The sequence below is a fragment of the Syngnathoides biaculeatus genome, chromosome 5 (genome assembly GCF_019802595.1).
Source record: "Syngnathoides biaculeatus isolate LvHL_M chromosome 5, ASM1980259v1, whole genome shotgun sequence".
NCBI classification, from domain to species: Eukaryota; Metazoa; Chordata; class Actinopteri; order Syngnathiformes; family Syngnathidae; genus Syngnathoides; species Syngnathoides biaculeatus.
Genome location: NC_084644.1, coordinates 32,263,573 through 32,283,908, shown reverse-complemented (window position 1 = coordinate 32,283,908; position 20,336 = coordinate 32,263,573). Strand labels below are relative to the sequence as shown.

Genomic DNA, 20,336 nt, shown 5'->3' with positions numbered 1-20,336 from the left:
GTTTTATTTTCGCTTTTAGGATGAAGGCTCAGACTCTTGTGGACAGTCTGTCTGAACTGATGATCGATGCATCCCTAGGAACAATACAGTGTCTTGAAGAAATAGTGAGTACTTAATTCATGACTCTAGTGTGTTTCATTTGTGTTAGTGTGTAATGATAATTATAGTTTAACTTCAGGTTACGAAGAATCCTTTTTGTGATTTAATTTGGGTAACGGCCACTTTTTTTTTTTTTTTAGAACTGTTAGGTCTTATTTACATGCTATTCTTGATTTGCGAATAGTCTTGGCACTACTGAGTGGAAGCATCTTTGTTTTGCGTCTTCTCGAGCCGTGTACCCATCATTGCCTCTGCGTCACACAACGCAACGCGTACTGTATTCCGTTACATGCGGGAGTTGATCTCAAATTTTATCACAATGCAAGTAACACGGCGCATCGCCTCCTGTTTGAAGTGTAGGCACACTACACACAAGGGACGCAAATCCGCTGCACACAATTTAGGAGGACTGGCCGGTCACTGTTCTTCTCTATTCAAGATTTTGTATGTGTTCTTTTATATTACGGCTATTTTTGTATCACTCTATCTTCCATCTGAATTTTCCTGGGAAAATCCTTTGTTTGTTATATTTTAACATATACTAATCATACATTTCGTATCCCACTGGGGCCTCCACTCCCTGAGAAGGGTTGCGTCAGGAAGGGCATCCGGCGTAAAAATTGTGCCAAACATATATATGCGTTCATCTGAGATGACACGCTGTGGCGACCCCGAAAGGGACAAGCCGAAAGAAACACACACACACACAATCTTATACTTTACTTGCGGACTCACTATGGTAGTCTCACCATGCTGCACTATTTACATATGTTTGTTGACCAATACTGGCCACTCATATGCTTGAATACCATCTGAATCACTTGTACAATTGACTGAGGGGTACCTGCCACCTTTTTGCAAATGACATTCTCCCAGATTGTCTCGGTGCTTTTTCCACAATGGCCATTGCTATTTTATTGCTCAAACTTATGTAATTGGTAGACGACTGACTTTTTTTTTGGGGGGGGGGGGGGGGGACAATTGTCAAAAAAAAAAAAAGTCATACAGTGGTGCCTCGGTTCTCAAACACAATCCGTTCCAGAAGGCCGGTTGAAAACTGGAACATTGAAAGCCGAAGTGAGTTTTCCCATTACAATGAATGGGAAAATGAAATAATGTTTTTTAAAGCATTTTTTTTAGCTTTTCCTAGTAATAAACTGCATAGTAGAAATACATGTATAGTTTAAATACTTTATATAATTAAATCATTTAAGAAATGTATTTTTTGCTTAAAATGTGTGCTTTAGCGGTAGAATATGCTAGGCTGGGAGTGCATTGCCATATCTGTAGCGACTCAGCCTTGTAAACCTTTTTTTTTTTATTAACAAAAGTTCAGAATAACTTTAAACAATCAATAATGGGGGGGCTGAAATTTTTTATTTGCACAGAAATTACGTAACGTTCAAAAATTTTTACTTGCAACTAGAGGTATCTTAATGGAACAACAGAAAAAAGCAATGCAAAACAACTTTTTCAAATGTCTTTGGTGGGGGGTGACTCGCCCACTTTTAACAAAGAACGAATGTTTGTTTCTGCCATCTTTTAAACACTTTTCTGAAGTGGATCATAACAACATCATTAAAATTTTGCAGTGCTCTGCAACATGCAGCTTTATTCAAGTGAAGTTCTACAAAATTATGGATGTCGTTCCATTTAGCACAGATAGCTTTAATATTGGCACTTCAGACATCCTTCCTGCCTTCAACCTCATCAGACGACATCTCCCTTCCTCGCCAACACTGTCCCCAACTAACTTCTGCTCGTTCATGAAAATCAGAAGCAACTTTTTGACTTCCTCCAAGATCTGTGGCTTCTGATTGGTCAATACGGTTGCTCCTTTAGCAACATCACTTGCTTTGAGGGCATCCTTTTGTTTCAGAATGTTCCTGATTGTCGATTTCGCCATGCCATACTTCTTCGGTAGCTCAGAAACACGCACACCGGATTCGTATTCGACTATCAAATCCTTATTGAAATAGACAGTTTTACTCACCACTTTCCTTTTTTCAGCAACAAGTTCCACTTGCCTTCTTTGGAGCCATGATCAAGAGTTAATATTGCTCAATTGAAAGTGAAAAAAAGTCATTACCGTGACACACCCACGTGCAGAGGAGTGTGTGGGTCAACTGGTTGCGTCGCGCGTGTTACGTAGTTTTCTGGTTTTTGCGGGAGTGCGTTCGAAAGCACAATAACAAATCGTCATGTGTTAGCTGGTTGGGGCATATGAATACCGATTTTTGTTCGAAAACCAAAGCAAAAAAATCTAGGAATTTTCGTTCAAAAACTGATTTGTACGGAAACAGACGTTCGAAAACCGAGGTACAACTGTACCGTCATTGCCAGATTACTATAGTGATAAATCCTCTGGATTTTCAAATTTTCATGAAAATTCATCTGGAAAATTTGCCTAAAATGAATCCGGATATCAGTTGACAACATTGAACGAACACGCGTTTGAGTTGGTTGTTTTGCTTTCACAAGCGTAGCCATGTTGAGGCACTAACATTAGTGACAGTAACGCCCCTCGCATTCTCATGACCTCACCATATCTCGGAGATTTCGAAATTTCGGTGAGAACGGAAGCAACAAAGAGTGCATGTATGCACACAAAAGGCAGATTAATCATTGAATGTCGAGTATTGAATAGTATTTTGTGTAAACTAATTCATGCGTGATCGGCCAGGTACGGCCCCAGCGCAATGTTCAAACAGGCAGACAGGCAAGCTGACATACGTGCAATAGATGCAAGTGCTAGGAACACGTCCAAGTGGTCGTGGCTTGAGGATTTTTTTGTCCGACTACATTAGAAAGGTTGACAAACCTGGTAAGTCAGATAAAATCACATATACATAAAAAAGACAACTCATTATACTATTAGTATTACTAGATCTATATCTAAGATGGTGAGCAATGTGCTCGAGTGTATTAGTATAACGCGACGTAACAAGTTTGAGACTTAAACCTTAATAGTAATTACTACAGATCAACTTCTTTAACATGTTTTGCTGTACGGTGTAGAAATTCTAGGATATATTTTCGTGTATATTCTATATCTATACTATAGTATGTATAATGTGGGGAAAAGGGCAATTTTAGATGTCTTTTTACTGAATAATTCAATTAATTCATTTGTCTCGAGATAAGATGGCATATTTTAATGACAAATGTGATTTTGTGCTATCCAGTGATCGGAGGATGGGGGCAAAAAAATCTGGGCCTGGCCCTTGCGGAACATCTGCCCTATTTATTTTTTGGTCAGGATTTGAAAATTTTACTTTAAATTTTTGTACAAATTTTGTTCACAGATATCGCCAGAATGCACCACTGCCATCCATTTTATTCATAGCAGGACTTTGCACCTTCGGTCCTCGCATATGTATTTTACAGGAATTTTCACGAAAGTCCACTTTCATCTCTATTACTAGCAACCCTTTATTGCCGAGTCAGTGTTCATTGCAATGTCTTTGTCTCAAAAGTATTCCGTCAATTAACTTGTTACACTAGAGCGGCTCCAACTATCTGAGACAAATTCCTTGTGTGTTTTTGACATATTTGGCAAAAATAATTAAATTTTTCAGACACGGTAAATACACAATGATTGTACAGCCTGCTTAGTAAGTCATCCCGGCTGCCGCACACCACATTGTAAAGCGGTTTGCAAACAATATTTAATTTGGTTCCGTTCCATACCATAGCAAACATAACTACTGTAAGTAGGCCCAGCAGTGTTCTGGCAATTTTTTCCATCTTCGAGGGTTCTTGATATCTGAATGCTACAATTGTAGCTATATGTGTTTGAAAAATTGAGACTATAGCGAGGAAATGGAAGTAATTCTTACAAACTTTACCTTTAACTATAGCGTATTTATAATATACCTTCTTTTGGGATGTCCAAGATGTTTTTCCCGTCATCCTGCTCTTGTTCCTCTTTTCCCATCTCGACTCCCAACTTGATCGTGCTTTGAATTCATAGAATTTCAGTTGTAACTTGAAGTTACACTGTAATGACAAATATATTGGAGTAATGCACAGTGGTTGTCATTTGACTAAATATGGTATAATAGTTTTTTTAACCTGACCTTAATATTTGCTCACTTAGACTCGGAACGCCAACACAGTCAATTGTGTTCCTATAGGTGCAGGAGTTTTTTGGCAGTGGCAATAGTCTGGAGTCCACTGTGGTGCAGGTTCTGTGGGAAAGGTTTACTGGCAAAACCGAAACCTCTATTTTGCACAAGCGAGCTGCTGTGCTCCTACTGGGCATGGCTGCACGGTAAGACAAATACCACACACTTCACAGTCTAATGTGTAGATCAGACTACAGAATTTTAGCACCGACTTTGGCCCGATTACAGTTAATTTCTCGTTTACAACATAGAACGATGTATAATTCCCACTCCCAAAGCCGACCTCAATACTCTGGAAAACCTTTATCAATGTGTAACGTATATTTACAATAGATCCTTTTGCTTCTACCAAAATGACCAAAACGAAGTATTATCTGTGGGTTTTTGTGTGTGTCTTTTGAATTAAGCGCTTTATTTGAACATGTAGTACTAGCTTTTTCATTTACTTGCTCTTATTTTGGAATTCACAGCCCTACTTTTCTAGTAATTGAGAATAGACACCATTGTGCATATGTTTGATTACCCAGGCAGAATTTGTAAGATGAGTTTAATTCTTCAAAGAAAACTTCAAGGGCCAGGTGAAAAACAATTTTAATGGGTGTCGAATTAACCTGTCAAGCACAGGAGTTGGTTGACATGATGATTAGGAGAAAGGTTGATATTCTGTGCATCCAAGAGAGCAGGTGGAAAGGTAGTAAGGCTAGAAGTTTGGGAGCAGGTTTAAATTATTCTACCACGGAGTAGATGGGAAGAGAAATGGAGTAGGGGTTATTTTAAAGGAAGAGCTGGCTAAGAATGTCTTGGAGGTGAAAAGAGTATCAGATCGAGTGATGAGACTAAAATTTGAATTGAGGGTGTTATGTATAATGTGGTTAGCGGCTATGCACCACAGGTAGGATGTGACCTAGAGTTGAAAGAGAAATTCTGGAAGGAACTAGATGAAGTAGTTCTGAGCATCCCAGACAGCGAGAGAGTTGTGATTGGTGCAGATTGTAATGGACATATTGGTAAAGGAAACAGGGGCGATGAAGAAGTGATGGGTAAGTACGGCATCCAGGAAAGGAACTTTGAAGGGCAGATGGTGGTGGACTTTGCAAAAGGATGGAGATGGCTGTAGTGAACACTTATTTCCAGAAGAGGGAGGACATATAGTGACCTACAAGAGCGGAGGTAGAACCACGCAGGTAGATTATATTTTGTGCAGACGATGTAATCTGAAGGAGGTTACTGACTGTAAAGTAGTGGTAGGGGAGAGTGTAGCTCGACAGCATAGGATGGTAGTATGTAGGATGATTCTGGTGGTGGGTAGGAAGATTAAGAAGACAAAGGTAGAGCAGAGAACCATGTGGTGGAAGCTGAAAAAGGAAGAATGTTGTGCAGCCTTCCGGAAAGAGGTGAGACAGGCTCTCGATGGACAACCGAAGCTCCCGGAAGACTGGACGACGACAGCCAAGGTGATCAGAGAGACAGGCAGGAGAGTACTTGGTGTGTCATCTGGTAGGAAAGGGGAGAAGGAGACTTGGTGGTGGAACCCCAAAATACAGGGAGTCATACAGGAAAGAGATTAGCGAAGAAGAAGTGGGATACTGAGAGGACTGAGGAGAGGCGAAAGGAGTACATCGAGATGCGACGTAGGGCAAAGGTAGAGGTGGCAAAGGCTAAACAAGAGGCATATGAAGACATGTACACCAGGTTGGACACGAAAGAAGGAGAAAAGGATCTCTACAGGTTGGCCAGACAGAGGGATAGAGATGGGAAGGATGTGCAGCAGGTCAGGGTGATTAAGGATAGAGATGGAAATGTGTTGACTGGTGCCGGTAGTGTACTAAATAGATGGAAAGAATACTTTGAGAAGTTGATGAATGAAGAAAATGAGAGAGAAGGAAGAGTTGAAGAGGCAAGAGTGAAGGACCAGGAAGTGGAAATGATTACTAAGGGGGAAGTCAGAAAGGCACTACAAAGGATGAAAACTGGAAAGGCAGTTGGTCCTGATGACATACCGGTAGAGGTATGGAAGCAATTTGGAGAGATGGCTGTGGAGTTTTTGACCAACTTATTCAACAGAATACTAGCGGGCGAAAAGATGCCTGAAGAATGGAGGAAAAGTGTTCTAGTTCCCATTTTTAAGAACAAAGGGGATGTTCAGAGCTGTGGGAACTATAGAGGAATAAAGTTGATGAGCCACACAATGAAGTTATGGGAAAGAGTAGTGGAGGCTAGACTCAGGACAGAAGTAAGTATCTGCGAGCAACAGTATGGTTTCATGCCTAGAAAGAGTACCACAGATGCATTATTTGCCTTGAGGATGCTCGTGGAAAAGTACAGAGAAGGTCAGAAGGAGCTACATTGCGTCTTTGTGGATCTAGAGAAAGCCTATGACAGAGTACCAGAGAGGAACTGTGGTACTGCATGCGTAAGTCTGGTGTGGCAGAGAAGTATGTTAAAATAGTACAGGACATGTATGATGGCAGCAGAACAATGGTGAGGTGTGCCTTAGGTGTGACAGAGGAATTTAAGGTGGAGGTGGGACTGCATCAGGGATCAGCTCTTAGCCCCTTCCTGTTTGCAGTGGTAATGGATAGGCTGACAGATGAGGTTAGACTGGAATCCCCTTGGACCATGATGTTCGCAGATGATATTGTCATGTGCAGTGAAAGCAGGGAGCATGCAGAGGAACAATTGGAAAGATGGAGACATGCACTGGAAAGGAGAGGATTGAAGATTAGCCGAAGTAAAACAGAATATATGTGCGTGAATGAGAAAAGTGGAGGGGGAAGGGTGAGGCTACAGGGAGAAGAGATAGCGAGGGTCGACGACTTCAAATACTTGGGGTCAACAATACAGAGCAATGGAGAGTGTGGTCAGGAAGTGAAGAAACGGGTCCAAGCAGGTTGGAACAGCTGGCGAAAGGTGTCTGGTGTGTTATGTGACAGAAGAGTGTCTGCTAGGATGAAGGGCAAAGTTTACAAAACAGTGGTCAGGCCGGCCATGATGTACGGATTAGAGACAGTGGCACTGAAGAAACAACAGGAATCTGAACTGGAGGTGGCAGAAATGAAGATGTTGAGGTTCTCGCTCGGAGTGACCAGGTTGGATAGGATTAGAAATGAGCTCATTAGAGGGACAGCCAAAGCTGGATGTTTTGGAGACAAGATTCGAGAGAGCAGACTTCGATGGTTTGGACATGTTCAGAGGCGAGAGAGTGAGTATATTGGTAGAAGGATGCTGAGGATGGAGCTCCCAGGCAAAAGAGCGAGAGGAAGACCAAAGAGAAGGTTTATGGATGTGGTGAGGGAAGACATGAGGGCAGTTGGGGTTAGAGAGGAAGATGCAGGAGATAGGCTAAGATGGCAAAAGATGACACGCTGTGGCGACCCCTAACGGGACAAGCCGAAAGGAAAAGAAGAAGTCGAATTAACCTGTCAAGCATTTCAGAAAAGTAACAAACTAAACCCTCAAACTCAAGTGCTCTTGGATCATGCAGCAGGACAATCCTGGACACAATGACTGAATGACTAAAAAAATAAATAAAAAGGTTTTGGAGTGGCCAAGTCAAAGTTCGTATTTAAATCCAATTGATATGCTGTAGTGCGACCTTAAACGGGCAGTCCATGCTAGAAAAAAAGCAAGTTTGTAAAATGTTATTTAGGTCAAATTTTTACATAAATATACATTTCATCATATACATCCCTATGTAATGGCCCAGTTCTGTAAATGTTGCTCCTGCGTATCCAAGCAAATCATCTCATTGAAACAACGCGCTCATGATTGTCAGCTGTGTTTGTGTAATCAAAGTCACAACCAAATATGTAGGAGGGTCTCCAGTGCATTATGTTAAATATGTATTTTTAGTGCATCCCCACCTCAAAGACCTCGAGTGCTCCAGGGAAGAGTGAGTAAGAGTAAAGCAAGACTATCTATACTCCACCCACACTACAGCTCGTCTTTATCCAGCCGGCAGCATTCATAACCTATTAAATTTCATGCGTTTCGTTGAACCCAGTCTCCCACGTACATTATCTGGCCAGCTGCTGAGCACCAGCAAGGCTAACTTTCAGTGCTTTCGTTAATTTAGGCCATACATTTGCATAATAGCATACACTTGCACTGCTTAGCCCACATGTTGTTGTTGCATGACTATATATGAACAGGGCCGAAAGGGAGGTTGTTCTCAGCAATCTGGACACTCTCTGTTCTGTGGGTTTGGGAGAAAAAGTGACTGAGGAATTTCTTCTGGCAAGAGACACCGTGATCACCATCTGCAACATCACTGACCGCGATAGGGTAAGTCCTACAATTACAGCGGTATTATTAAAATCAGACACGAGTTTAATTTCACATTGAACATGATGATTCATGGTGAAAGAATCAATTTAATTTGTCCTGGGCAAAATATATATATATATATATATTTTTTTTTTAAACCCGAATGACCGTCAAATTTATACCATAAACTCAATACCAATGTATGCAGGATAAGGATCGAAGTCCATTCCACATCAATTAAAACAGGTTGGTAGTAGAAATAAAATCGATGTGATTTGTTCGACCAATAATCAATAGGATATATTGATAGTCACAGCCCTAGCCTGTGTACTAACATCACTAAAAGCAAGTCATAGCAACTGCATAGATTAATATTGTTTTAAATGAAAATCTGTTGCATATTGAAAATATCTATTTTGCACTGATGTTGCAAAAATGAACAGAATTATTTTTCCCCATGTTGGCCAGCACTTCCACAAAATAGTTTTTAGCACAATATGAATTTTTTTTTTGTTTTAAGTCTTAAATATTCTGTTACTCTTAACCTTTTAATTCCTAAAAATGTATATTCTGATCATGCCAAAGCTTTCAAATTCCACTTTATGGCCATGGAGTTGGTGATTAGGGTCCATTTAATACCTTTAAATCATAATGATGTCTAATCTGATGATGCAGAAACTTTAAAATTTCCAAATTCCACTTTATGCCCAGGGAGTTGGTAACTCGGGTCCAATATTTTAACCATTCACTTGAATCCCTTGTTTTCAACATTGCTGACTTTTGGCATGTCTTTTGTGGTAGTTTGTTTTGGGATGCACGCTACTCTTCTTTTCAGACCTTGTCAAAACACTGCTGAACTTTTCAAGCCTTTCTTTCTAACAATGTCCTCTGTTGAGCCTCCTGTCATTTATTCCAAATGAACACTGATTTCCTATTCCTTTTTAGTGCAGTTCTGTTGCTGAGGCAGGTTGCGGCAGTAAGTTGTAAACAATAGCACATGTTGCTGCTAATGTGCTGAATGTGTCAACCAAACTTGGCATTGTTCTAGAACAGCCACGTGATTGGTTCAACGTTGTGCATGAACTTGCATTATTATTGGTGATTTGTATTGTCTATCAAATAAAGGCGGACTGTTTTAGCCACTGAACAGCAAGACTGAGATGCCAGCGGAGCACCAGCTCTTTGTTGGTAGCACCTCGGAGCTTTATCCAGAGAACCGTGCACTGGCTGTGGTTTTTCCTTGTTATTGCAACATTCCGGTGACAATCTTTTGAGTGAAAGCTAAAAATGACCTTTTGGTCCATTTTGGGGGGGAAAAATTCCCAGTGGTCGAAAAGTCGATACATCACTAGTTATTGTGATTCCATTCCAATAAAAATGCAGTAAAAATTACAAATGGGTTCTTTTTGATCAGGAGGGTTTTTTGTGCAAGGTGGAGAGTCGTTAGCACATCTGCCTCATAATTCTTAGGTTGGGCATTTGATTCCAGCCTCCCTCATTCCTTTGTTTGGAGTTTGCATGTTCTCGCCGTGCTTGGGTGGGTTTTCTCTGGCTTCCACGCAGATTACAAATTGATGCATGTTTGGGTTATTAAAGAGTGAATTCTCCATAGTTTTAAATATGACTGAATGCTGGTCTGTCTTCTTCATTTGGCTGGCAACCAGTTTAGTGTGTACCCTGGCTCTTGCTCAAAGTCAGCTGCTTGAAGACTGGAGCTCACCTGTAGGCTGATAAGAGACGTACTATAAAACAATAGATGGATGGCTTTTCCTATCATGTGGATTATGAGGGGGATCTATCTTTTAAATTTTGCTGTCAGAATATTTTCCTATACCTTAATTGTAGTTGCAAGTCATAGTGTACCTTTTTATTTTTGTTTGTTCTAGGTAGTACTATGATGATAAATGTTGCTTTTTTTCCCCCCCCATTAGCAATCAAAAGGTGCCCCATTCAGGCTCCCTCAAGAACACCAGCTATTCACTCGCCTTACACATGCAATTGCTGAGGGTAACAAAAGTTTTCCTTTTTTGAAAACTGTTTGGTATGCTAGTATTTTCAGTACATTTCATCTGCTGATTGTTTGTGCTTGTTCCAGGTGCCGTGATGGAGGACCTTCACTGGGAGAGCTTCATGGAGCAAGCAGTTCGTCTTATCTACTTTTTGGCTGAATCGCCTGACCAGCTATGCTCCCGACTGCTCCAGCGCACTGCTCGACTCCTACTAGAACAAATCGCTGAAAGCGGAGAGATTAGTAAGGATGTCAGTCAAACACAAGAGGGATCTCAAGAGTCCAATGAGCAAGGTGAACCACAATTATTGACTTGGCTGTGTTTATTTTTCCACACAGTGTTGTGCCACGTTTTCTCCTCTTTTGCAGTGAACTGTGTGTGCCTCGCTCAGCTGCTGGCCCTGTGTGGCAGAGTAGCTTTCTGGCAGGTGTCTCACCTCGAGCGCAGCGTGAGCAGTGAGTTGCGAAGGCGTAGAGGAGAGACTGAGCAGAGAGAGGAGAAGGAAAAGGGTCCATCCAGCAAAGCGAAGGTACGCCATGATCAGTGTCTGCAAGTCTAATACATGAAATTAACATTTTGTGCACTTTTTTTATAATCAGGAGCAAAACATTTGACAGTACTTATCAGAACAAGCACACATTCACAAACTTCATTGAAGTAGCTTCCCAACACGAGTCTCAGTTACTGTCAGTGCTCTACTCCAAGGTACACACTTTCTGATTTGAATGATTTAACTGATTTTTAAAATAGGACAGAGACCCTATGCACAATGAGATGAAAAAAAAACCTGGCATTTGCTTACTGCTATAATAGTGTGCGGTGTTCTTAACATGATCACCATACATTGATACTAGTAATCGCTTGTTTCTTCACCCAAAGCAAATATCTATCGTAGTACGAAGACTTAACTGCGAAAGGCAAAACGTGAGGATTTGTCATGGAAGTACCTCTGCCAAATTTGTTTCACATCAAGAAGTTCTTTTTGATTTTTGAATGGAATTATAAATTTTAATTGAAATTTAGTAGATATTCAAACTGACATCAGATCTTTTTTTGTTTTTGGTCCCGTTTGAATTAGAATTATTGGACCTCCTCCCAAAAAAAAAAAAAATAATGCGACTGAAATTTTAGTATGCAGTTTTTTTGGGGCGAGGAGGTTGGGGTAAGTTTGGTGTCATTCACTACCTGAATGTCTCATTATGTTCATTGCTTTTTTTGTTTTGTGCTCGACATTGAAAGTTATTGTTAGATGAATTATCATGAGCAGTAGCCGATCGAGCAGAGCACTGCTAGTATCCACCCCCCCCCCCCAAAGTTATGTATCATAATGACAAACATTGGTTCTGATCAAATATAGTATCATGCTTGAGTTTAATACCCAAAACGGTTATATCAATCTTTGATTTTTAAAATAGCTCACAGCCAATGAGAGTACAATGGAGGAAGAACTCGGCTTGGTTGGTGCCTCTGCAGATGACACCGAAGCCGAGCTCATCAGGAAGATCTGTGAGACAGAATTAGTGTCTGGTAACGACTGCGTCTATCTAATCTTCTCCGTTGTCCTGTGTTTAGCTGCTCATTAAATGCACTCTGCTGTATTCATATGCTAATGAAATGTTTTGTTACATGCCCCCACTCTATACTCAAGAGGACAACCTGCTGCATGCATTCCTTCCCTTGCTGGTGAAAATATGCAGCTCCCCTGGACACTATTCCCACCCTCAGCTCACCACGGCTGCCTGTCTGGCCCTCTCACAGTACATGATGATAAGGTAAACGAATTCCCTGCTCTTGTTCTCTCGCAATAGACATTGAAATCATCAGGATAATTTTTTTTTTCCTTTCTATAGTCCAGCCGTTTGCCAGGAGAATGCCCGTTTAATGTTTACAGTGCTGGAGCGTTCTGCTCTTCCTGTTGTTAGGGCCAATGCCATCATTGCCCTCGGAGACCTCACCGTCCGGTTCCCCAACATATTGGAGCCCTGGACGCAGAATTTATATGCCAGGTAATGCAAAAGACTCCCTGAGGTGATTAGAATGTGTAGCTGTCACTCCAATCAGCCGCTTGCATTTGTTCCTCACAATTAGAGACCCATTGTTTGTCTGTTCATCCAGAACCTCACATCTGATCACTAAGCTGAGTGGGCGGTATCACAGAGTGACATGTAATGGCCTCTTTATACCTGGGCGCTCGACAACGCCCGCATTGTATCACGTGACCTGTGCATTGCCTTGGACAGCAGATCTGCGTAGCTTGCGGCACACGTAAAAAAAAGTTGCTGTGCGGAGAAAGCCGCTGAGATGATCTCTTGTGATTGGCCCATTTTAGTCACATGCTGTGATGACATACCCACAGTGGCTCCACATACCACCGTCTTGATCAATTTTCCAATATAATCAAACTTTTCATGTGGTCATTTAGGTCCATTTGTTCAAGCAGACACTTCTACAGTCACCATTCTTGTTGATTTGTTCTTGATTACGGAAACGAAAGTAAAAACGGCTCTCGTAAATGATTAAAACGTGATGAGGAAACTCCACCCAGTGTCGTCCTAGCCAATACCAGTCAGAGCGATACATCTGGGAGAAAAACTGCAGCACATTTTCAAAACTGCACGTGCGGGATAGCTGCAGTCACCGCAGCCGTGAGTATAAGGTGGCATATATTCAACAATTATTATTTTTTTTATCACATACTCAGTGCATCGATCCTGACAGCCCCTTGTTACTGTCACAATGCTCCACTAAATAACACATTGGGAGAAGTTTACTCCTTCCATTTTTATTCACCAACCACAGGTGGATGCATTGTCAAGCATACATGGTTACTGTGGCGACCAACCCACCGCTTCATGAACTGATGGTTTGGTCTGTTGAACCAAGGTCTTCTCTGTTCAAGCGTTTTATGCTGTGTAACATTGTGCCTGGTCCCTATGTTATTATGGATAGTGACTGATAAACTAGGAAAGACAAATGTTCTACTCTTGTGAAGAACTTGACTTAAAAAAAAAAAAAAAAAATACTTAAATGTATTCTAAAGTCAAAGTAAAGCCGGTGCCCTACGGCCAACTTAGAGGCTGTTGTTCCTTTTGATGTTTAATTAGTTATTAAATCCAACAATGCACACATTTTGGGGTTTTAGGAAGTCAAACATTCACGTTATTTTTCATGCCTCATTGCCCTCCAAGTGTTTCCTACCTGATAAGTTCCTCCTAATTGTCTCCCACACAAACGCCTCCACTGTCCTCGAAGCTGCTACAGCTTTGGGGCCTTCAGATAAGCGTATTAAGAATTAATTACCCTGTTCATTGCAGCAGTAAGCCCCCACATTGGCGTGTACAAGTGCTATATATGTGTTTCTGATCTTCTGCCAGAAAATCCTACTCCTTGGCATAAATGAGCAATGGTTAATGAGTTTCTTTTGTTCTAAGACTGTAATTGAGGCAAACTTTTTTTTTTTTTTTTTAATTGGTCTCCAAAAACGATAAGATTGCTCCGTATTTTAACCATCATTCTAACTCCTGACTTTGGTCCGTATAGCGTGGGATCGATTCTCAGTGATGGTCTCTATCTACCCTGAAACTAACTGGCAACCAATTGAGGATGTAGTCTGGCTTTTGTCCCAAGGTTAGCTGGGAGAGGTTCCAGCACTCCTGTGACCATTGTGAGGATAAGCAGCTTGGAAAATGGACTTGGACTTTTACCATGGACAGGGGTTCTAGATATTATATTTTTTATAATTATTTTCATTATTCAAAAGCAGACACGACAAAGTGTCAACCTCCAAAACCTATATTATTGGATCCAAATGAAATTCACGTTTAAGTTTGAAGAGCCCCCTATAAGCACAACAAATTGAAAGCCTGAACTGATGATCTTTCAAAGCTTTCATTCAAAAAGTCAAAATTTCTTAGATTATTGATTCAGGTCCCACAATTTAAACAATTGCAAGGTATTTTTGTAGATAATTTGCTTCCAGCTCACAAAACCCACTAACTCAAAAAATTTGAATCACAATTTACTTGTCATTTTTTTTGTGGAAAAATTTACATTGATTCATTGAAAATACTGTACTTTCAAAATGTTAATCTTCAGGAGTTGGTTGGGAATCCCTTTGCTTTAATCACTGCCTCGGTGTGACGTGACATTGAAACAATCAGCCTGTGGCATTGGCTGAAAGTTATGGAAGCCCAGATTTCCTTGATGCTTGCTGACAGTTCTTTGTTTTGGAGTCTGGAAACCCTCATATTCCTCTTGATGCTGTTCCAATACTTTTGGAGGGGACAACCTGATTAATAAGAACTGCTGAATTCAAATAATTGCCAAATGCATCATTAGGGAATCAGGTAAAATGAATAATGATTTATTAAATATAAGGGTTCCTAGTGTACCTGTACTGCTTTACAATAAAGATAAAGGGTGGGGAAGCAGTAACTTGCTGTATATTGTCAGCTCTGATTTTATTGGCTAGTGCATCTCTTCCTCCCTCCACCCCAAAAAAAAAACAAAAAAACAGGTTGGTGTTATGAATTATGATGATTTCCTCTGGGGGGGTGGATGTATGTAGTGCAACGTAAGGGGTCCTTGCACAAGAAAAAAAATTGAGAATCCTTTCTGTACATTTATTATTGGCTAGAAACTAAGCACAAATGTTGTCTCATGATGGTAATGTGACATCGTCTCGTAGGCTCAGTGATGAGGTCCCCTCCGTGAGGCAGATGGCTGTGACAGTACTGACTCAATTGGTGCTGAAGGACATGCTAAAGGTCAAAGGACAAGTCAGCGAAGTCGCAGTGCTGCTAATTGACCCCGAGCCTCACATCACAAGCCTGGCCCTGAACTTCTTTAATGAGCTGGCTTCCAAGGTGCACAATCCCACATATTTGAGTTTTGAATTAGAATATTTGCTTCCTCACACACTGCTACCTGCCAATCACATTTCCCATTAGGACAATGCAATTTACAACCTGCTCCCGGACATCATCAGCCGTCTGTCTGACCCAGAGAGAGGCATGAGCTCAGAGGACTTCAATACCATCATGAAGTGAGCTGGCTCCTTTATGACTTATTACTTTTAAGTATTTAATGCTGGGATGGGGAGTTAATTTTCCCAGGGGTTTTCATAAGAAACTGGAACAGCTCTCCAGGGCTAAGCCAATATACTAACCTCAAAGATTTGCCAATATATAAAGTAATTAATTCTAGTCTTTCAATAAATTGATACATGTATAGCTGCAGTATGCCGTTCCCTCCATATTTGCAATTCATTATTCACTTATTCAACTATTTGCAATATTTTCATGTTCAGGACAAAGCCTAATCAAATAAAGTTTTGCTTTGGTCTGATGGAAGTTTGCTGCCGAGGACTATGTTGAAGTGAAGGTGGAGTAGCTTCATTTTGACAGGCCATTGCCGTGTCTAATGGAAATTATGAGCCTTTTTGGGGAGGAGCAATAATTGTTTGCTATTCACAGCAGCACTCTGTTCGTATATTCGCTATGATTTATTTAACGTCAATAAAAAAACACCTATAATCAAGTCATTAAAATTAAAAATATGCACATTGTCACTTTAATGAGCATTCACAGACGGTTAACAATGAGCATCATATTTTATACATTATGTATGTTAATGTCTTGAACATCTACAGCTGACTTGTGTAAGCTTTTCCTAGTTCAGACTTTCATGTAATCAGGGCAAATTGGCTTTGACTCGTAATTTCAATGTACCACACGCATACACCAAACGACCCTGACTTCACTTTCTCTGGTGACGTACGACGAGAAGCTTTCCAAGTCATGCCAGGTCTAATTTCGTGCAATATTTGTGTGCTTTAAGGCAGCTCTTCTCCTACATCACAAAGGAGAGGCAGACTGAGTCTCTGGTGGAGAAACTGTGTCAGCGCTTCAGGAGTGCCAGGTATAAGCATGACCATCATGCATTCCCGCCACTTTTCTTGTTTTGTCGTCTTTGTCAGTGTCATGCTGCTCTGCCATTATGAAGATGCAGGGGGGTGTGGGTAATTAGTTTTGTGCATGTGAAAAGACAACCTGACATTTAACGCCAGTTCTTTTATTAATCACACGCTGACATAACCTTCACTCATCTTGTCACGAAGGCTGACTTTCCATGTGGTTGGAGAATGGTGGTGGAACAATGGGGTGCGACCTGTGGGTCCACCTCTGACTCATCCATACTTGAAGGAAGGACGTTTTACATTACTCAATGGCAAAGTGAATTATAGATAGTAAATGCAATTTGTTCCAAATGCCAGTACAAAGCGAAATCCATGAGTAAAAGATACAGAATGGTGTTCCATTTGCATAATTTTTAATCTGATTGCCCCTCAAATTCATCTTCCTTCTCTTCTCCACAGGACGGAGCGTCAGTGGTGTGACTTGGCCATCTCTCTGTCCTTGCTTTCTATGTGTGAGCGAGGCTTTAAGAAGCTACAGGAATGTTGGGAATGCTACAGCGACAAGCTGACTGAGCCTGGTGTCTACCAGCCCCTGGTCGCCATCACTACCAAACTGCGCCGTGGAGCCAAGCTCCAATTCAAGGTGCTGCCCCTCAATCCTCCTCGTGGTTAATAAGAGGAGGTCCTCATCTTGAAAAAAAAAAGATCCAGACTACCTACATTTTAAGGTCATGAACAGTGTGCAGTAAACCATTTGGTCCACCAGCAAAAGAATATTGCCACATTACCAGGGGGTTACAAGCTGTCACTTGTTTAAAAAAAAAAAATCTTTTTGTGTTGTGAGCCAAAGTTTGGGGTAATACCCAGCTGTGCTGTGCCATATCACACAGTCCACAATATTACAATTTAGTAGCAGGGGCTGACATCACCGGTGACCCGGGGTCACTGTCTCGAGCCACCGTCTGTGTATGGATGCCGGCCCGCTTGGGCCATTACAAAGTTTCTAAGTCAGAAAATGTTTGCCTGCAGAGTATGGCCCAAAACTCTGTTTCCAGTGTCAGCCACCAAAACATCCAAGATGGGATGTTGTTATGATGGAAGGAGAAGCCACAACTGACTGAATAATCTGGCACGAATTCGTTTAGCTCCAAAAGATAGCCAAAAGCTAACGGCGCTATATGCTGACAAACCAACACCGTGACACTTAATAACATTGTCGTAACACTTGTTAGGCTTGTGGCACAGAACTGTTTGCAGCTGGTGTGTGTTAATCATGGATATCATAAAAATGTGCTTAATTATCTCTAGTGTCTTCTTTTCCTTTCGGCTTGTTCCATTGGGGGTCGTCACAGCGTGTTATCTTAAATGACCGCATATTTGTTTGGCACAGTTAAATAACCCAAAAATGTCTTCTCATGATGACTGTCATAGGTGGTAAAAGGTTTGGGTAACAGCCTTTATATAATAAATGTTGTGACTTGTTTATTTAGCAGTGTTTATTTCTGATGACTGACAGGCAAATGCAGTGGAAATGGCCATAAGATGCAGGAATGACAAAAAACATACAAGCACATAAAACGGCAAAAGTGCAATAGTGTGAGTTAAGAGTGACTTAATTGTTTGTATGCAATATTAAAAAAATATATATACAATGTATATTCCCAAGATGCAGTCTCATGTTCAGTATTTTTTCACCTTTTATAAAATATTGCATACTAACAATTATCAATTCAAATTTCCTTGACACAGTGATATAACTTTGTCCATTCCGCCCACTGTTCAAGCCAGCATCAGCTATGCCACTGTTCGAATTCAAATTGGCCAATTAACGTGGTTACTGTAATACCCTGGCATGAGGAAAAGGAGCGCCACAGCTGCAAATGCACTTTCAGCCGTTTATTGAATGGAGAAACCTGTCGAACACCCAGTACAAAAGAACACTCAAGTCTTGGCCACAACTCGTGCCCTATAATGAACGCATCTGTGCTCCCGACATCACTCACTAGGCCATCCCATTTAAAGGCACATTAATATTACATTATGTATCATAAATACACTATTTTCTTGTCTTTCAATTCGATACTGTTTGTGAACAAAGTACTGGCATTTCAGTTAGTTTGAAATTGAAATTGCATTATAAGCTAAACTCAAAAGTGAAGGTCACTTCAGTTCACTGTACTTAGTTTATTTTTGTCCTCGAAGTGTTTTTTATACAAATATTGACATTGTCTTTACGACTGTTTGTGACTAAGATGGTTTCTGACCTCAGAATTTGGATTACATCATTGTCGTAGAAATGGAATTCCATCAAAAACCAAAAACCTTGTGATTTTTGTATCTCATTGATTGGTTATTGTGTCACAGAGCCAAGTGGATGAGTTTGAGAAGCGACTAACTGCGGTCCACACGCGAGGCCTGGAAAATGTGGAAAGCCCTGAGATGGACGAAGAAAATCAAAAAGAGGGACAAGCCACTGACGAGGTGGTCGCGAGAGTACCTGCTCGAGGCCGGCCCAAGTCTAAGAGAGGTCTGTGCTTTGTGTTCAATTTTGACATTGAGATATGACAAACTGCTAACATGATCAAAGTCTGACCTCTCCATTCCTAGTAAGTACAGGAGGCCCATCATTTACACACCAACCAATCGGAACAATGTTTGTTGATTATTTAATCGCATCTGCCTCGATCGAAAACTTGCTTAAAGCATGTGTGACTGGTTAGGCAGCTTCGGCAGTCTAGCTAGTGTGGCTAAACACTGTATATGGTCATTTTCTCAAAATGGCGATATACAGGTATTTTTTTTCCCCCCATTTAGCTTTGCCTAAGGACATATAAGCTTATTTAGAAATACTTCAATTGAAAAACAAAAATGTACACCACCATTACATTGAAGGTATTTTATATACACTACAGTAAGAATATTAGGCCATATCGCCCAGTCCTACATTGCTTTTTACCCTAGTTGACTTCTTGCCAGAGGCTTGTGCTGCCCACAGAGCTTGTAAGAGCAATAATGCCATGTGAGGGTCTGATGGTGACCTGTGATCATTAGCAAGTTATGATGGAATATGCGCTGAGTGTTTTTGTACTGTACAATAAATGGCTGAAAAGTCATGACTGGAGGATGACTGTGGTCCTCGTTCTACACGTGTGAGGGTATCACAGTAAGTATGCAGTGCGTCCCCCACTGGTCCCGGACAAAAGACCAAGCCCGACTTCCAATAGTGAGAATCCATCAGTAACAATCATGAAACTCTCATATTTGCCATGAATACAATTTTTGGTAAGGGGGGAAAAACCTCAATAAGCAGGGGATCAGGTTGAAAAAAAATAAAAAGCTAATAGCCGGGGGCTTGGGTCCAAAAAACACAGTTTGCGAGTAATGTGGGTTAGGTTCCTCAGAAATCAGCAAGAAGGGGTGTTTGTGAATGCCAAATCACAAAAATGTGCGGGTCAACCTGTAAAAACCCATTTAAAAAATATAACTTCAAAACAAATTAAGAAATTAACCATGATCGTGGAGGGAAATACTTTATTATATCATGTAAATGTAGAATGGTCGGTAAGAGGGTGCCGCTAAAGGAGTTTTTTTATAAATGGCTACATGCAAAAACATGATTTTTTTTTATTTTTTTTTACATATTTAATGCAAGAAAATCCAATTCACATTGCCAATCTTTCATGCTGGTATGGAAGTCTATATACATTGTATACTTTTAGCCTTCAAAAAAAAAATTGTGCATTTTGCCTGGCTCGCCTGAAATTAAAGTTGGGTGTTTTCTTACACCACACAGGTCAATCAAAGCAGTCAGTCTCCAGCCGCATTGACGAGAGTTTTGTGACGCCGCGGAGAACTCGTAAGTCCAAGAAACCTGTCATCACCTTCAGCAGCGATGAAGAGGAGGTAGAAGAGGGTGAG

The 20,336-nt window shown here is 40.9% G+C and overlaps 1 protein-coding gene across 2 annotated transcripts in view; it reads left to right on the top strand.

Moving 5' to 3' along the window:
• The window catches only part of ncapd2 (non-SMC condensin I complex, subunit D2), a 37,521-nt gene that overhangs the window by 13,660 nt on the left and 3,525 nt on the right, over positions 1–20,336 (top strand). Inside the window, exons 18-32 of one of the 2 annotated variants that reach the window (XM_061819690.1) lie at positions 20–104; positions 4,236–4,372; positions 8,378–8,510; positions 10,424–10,499; positions 10,588–10,794; positions 10,870–11,030; positions 11,917–12,028; positions 12,150–12,273; positions 12,352–12,507; positions 15,189–15,366; positions 15,451–15,545; positions 16,340–16,420; positions 16,878–17,061; positions 18,783–18,945; positions 20,212–20,331. In XM_061819690.1, coding sequence (XP_061675674.1) covers positions 20–104; positions 4,236–4,372; positions 8,378–8,510; positions 10,424–10,499; positions 10,588–10,794; positions 10,870–11,030; positions 11,917–12,028; positions 12,150–12,273; positions 12,352–12,507; positions 15,189–15,366; positions 15,451–15,545; positions 16,340–16,420; positions 16,878–17,061; positions 18,783–18,945; positions 20,212–20,331 — 2,012 coding nt within the window. Of the gene's footprint in view, positions 1–19; positions 105–4,235; positions 4,373–8,377; positions 8,511–10,423; positions 10,500–10,587; positions 11,031–11,916; positions 12,029–12,149; positions 12,274–12,351; positions 12,508–15,188; positions 15,367–15,450; positions 15,546–16,339; positions 16,421–16,877; positions 17,062–18,782; positions 18,946–20,211; positions 20,332–20,336 lie in introns of both variants that reach the window. The other variant, XM_061819689.1, reaches the window with a different exon arrangement.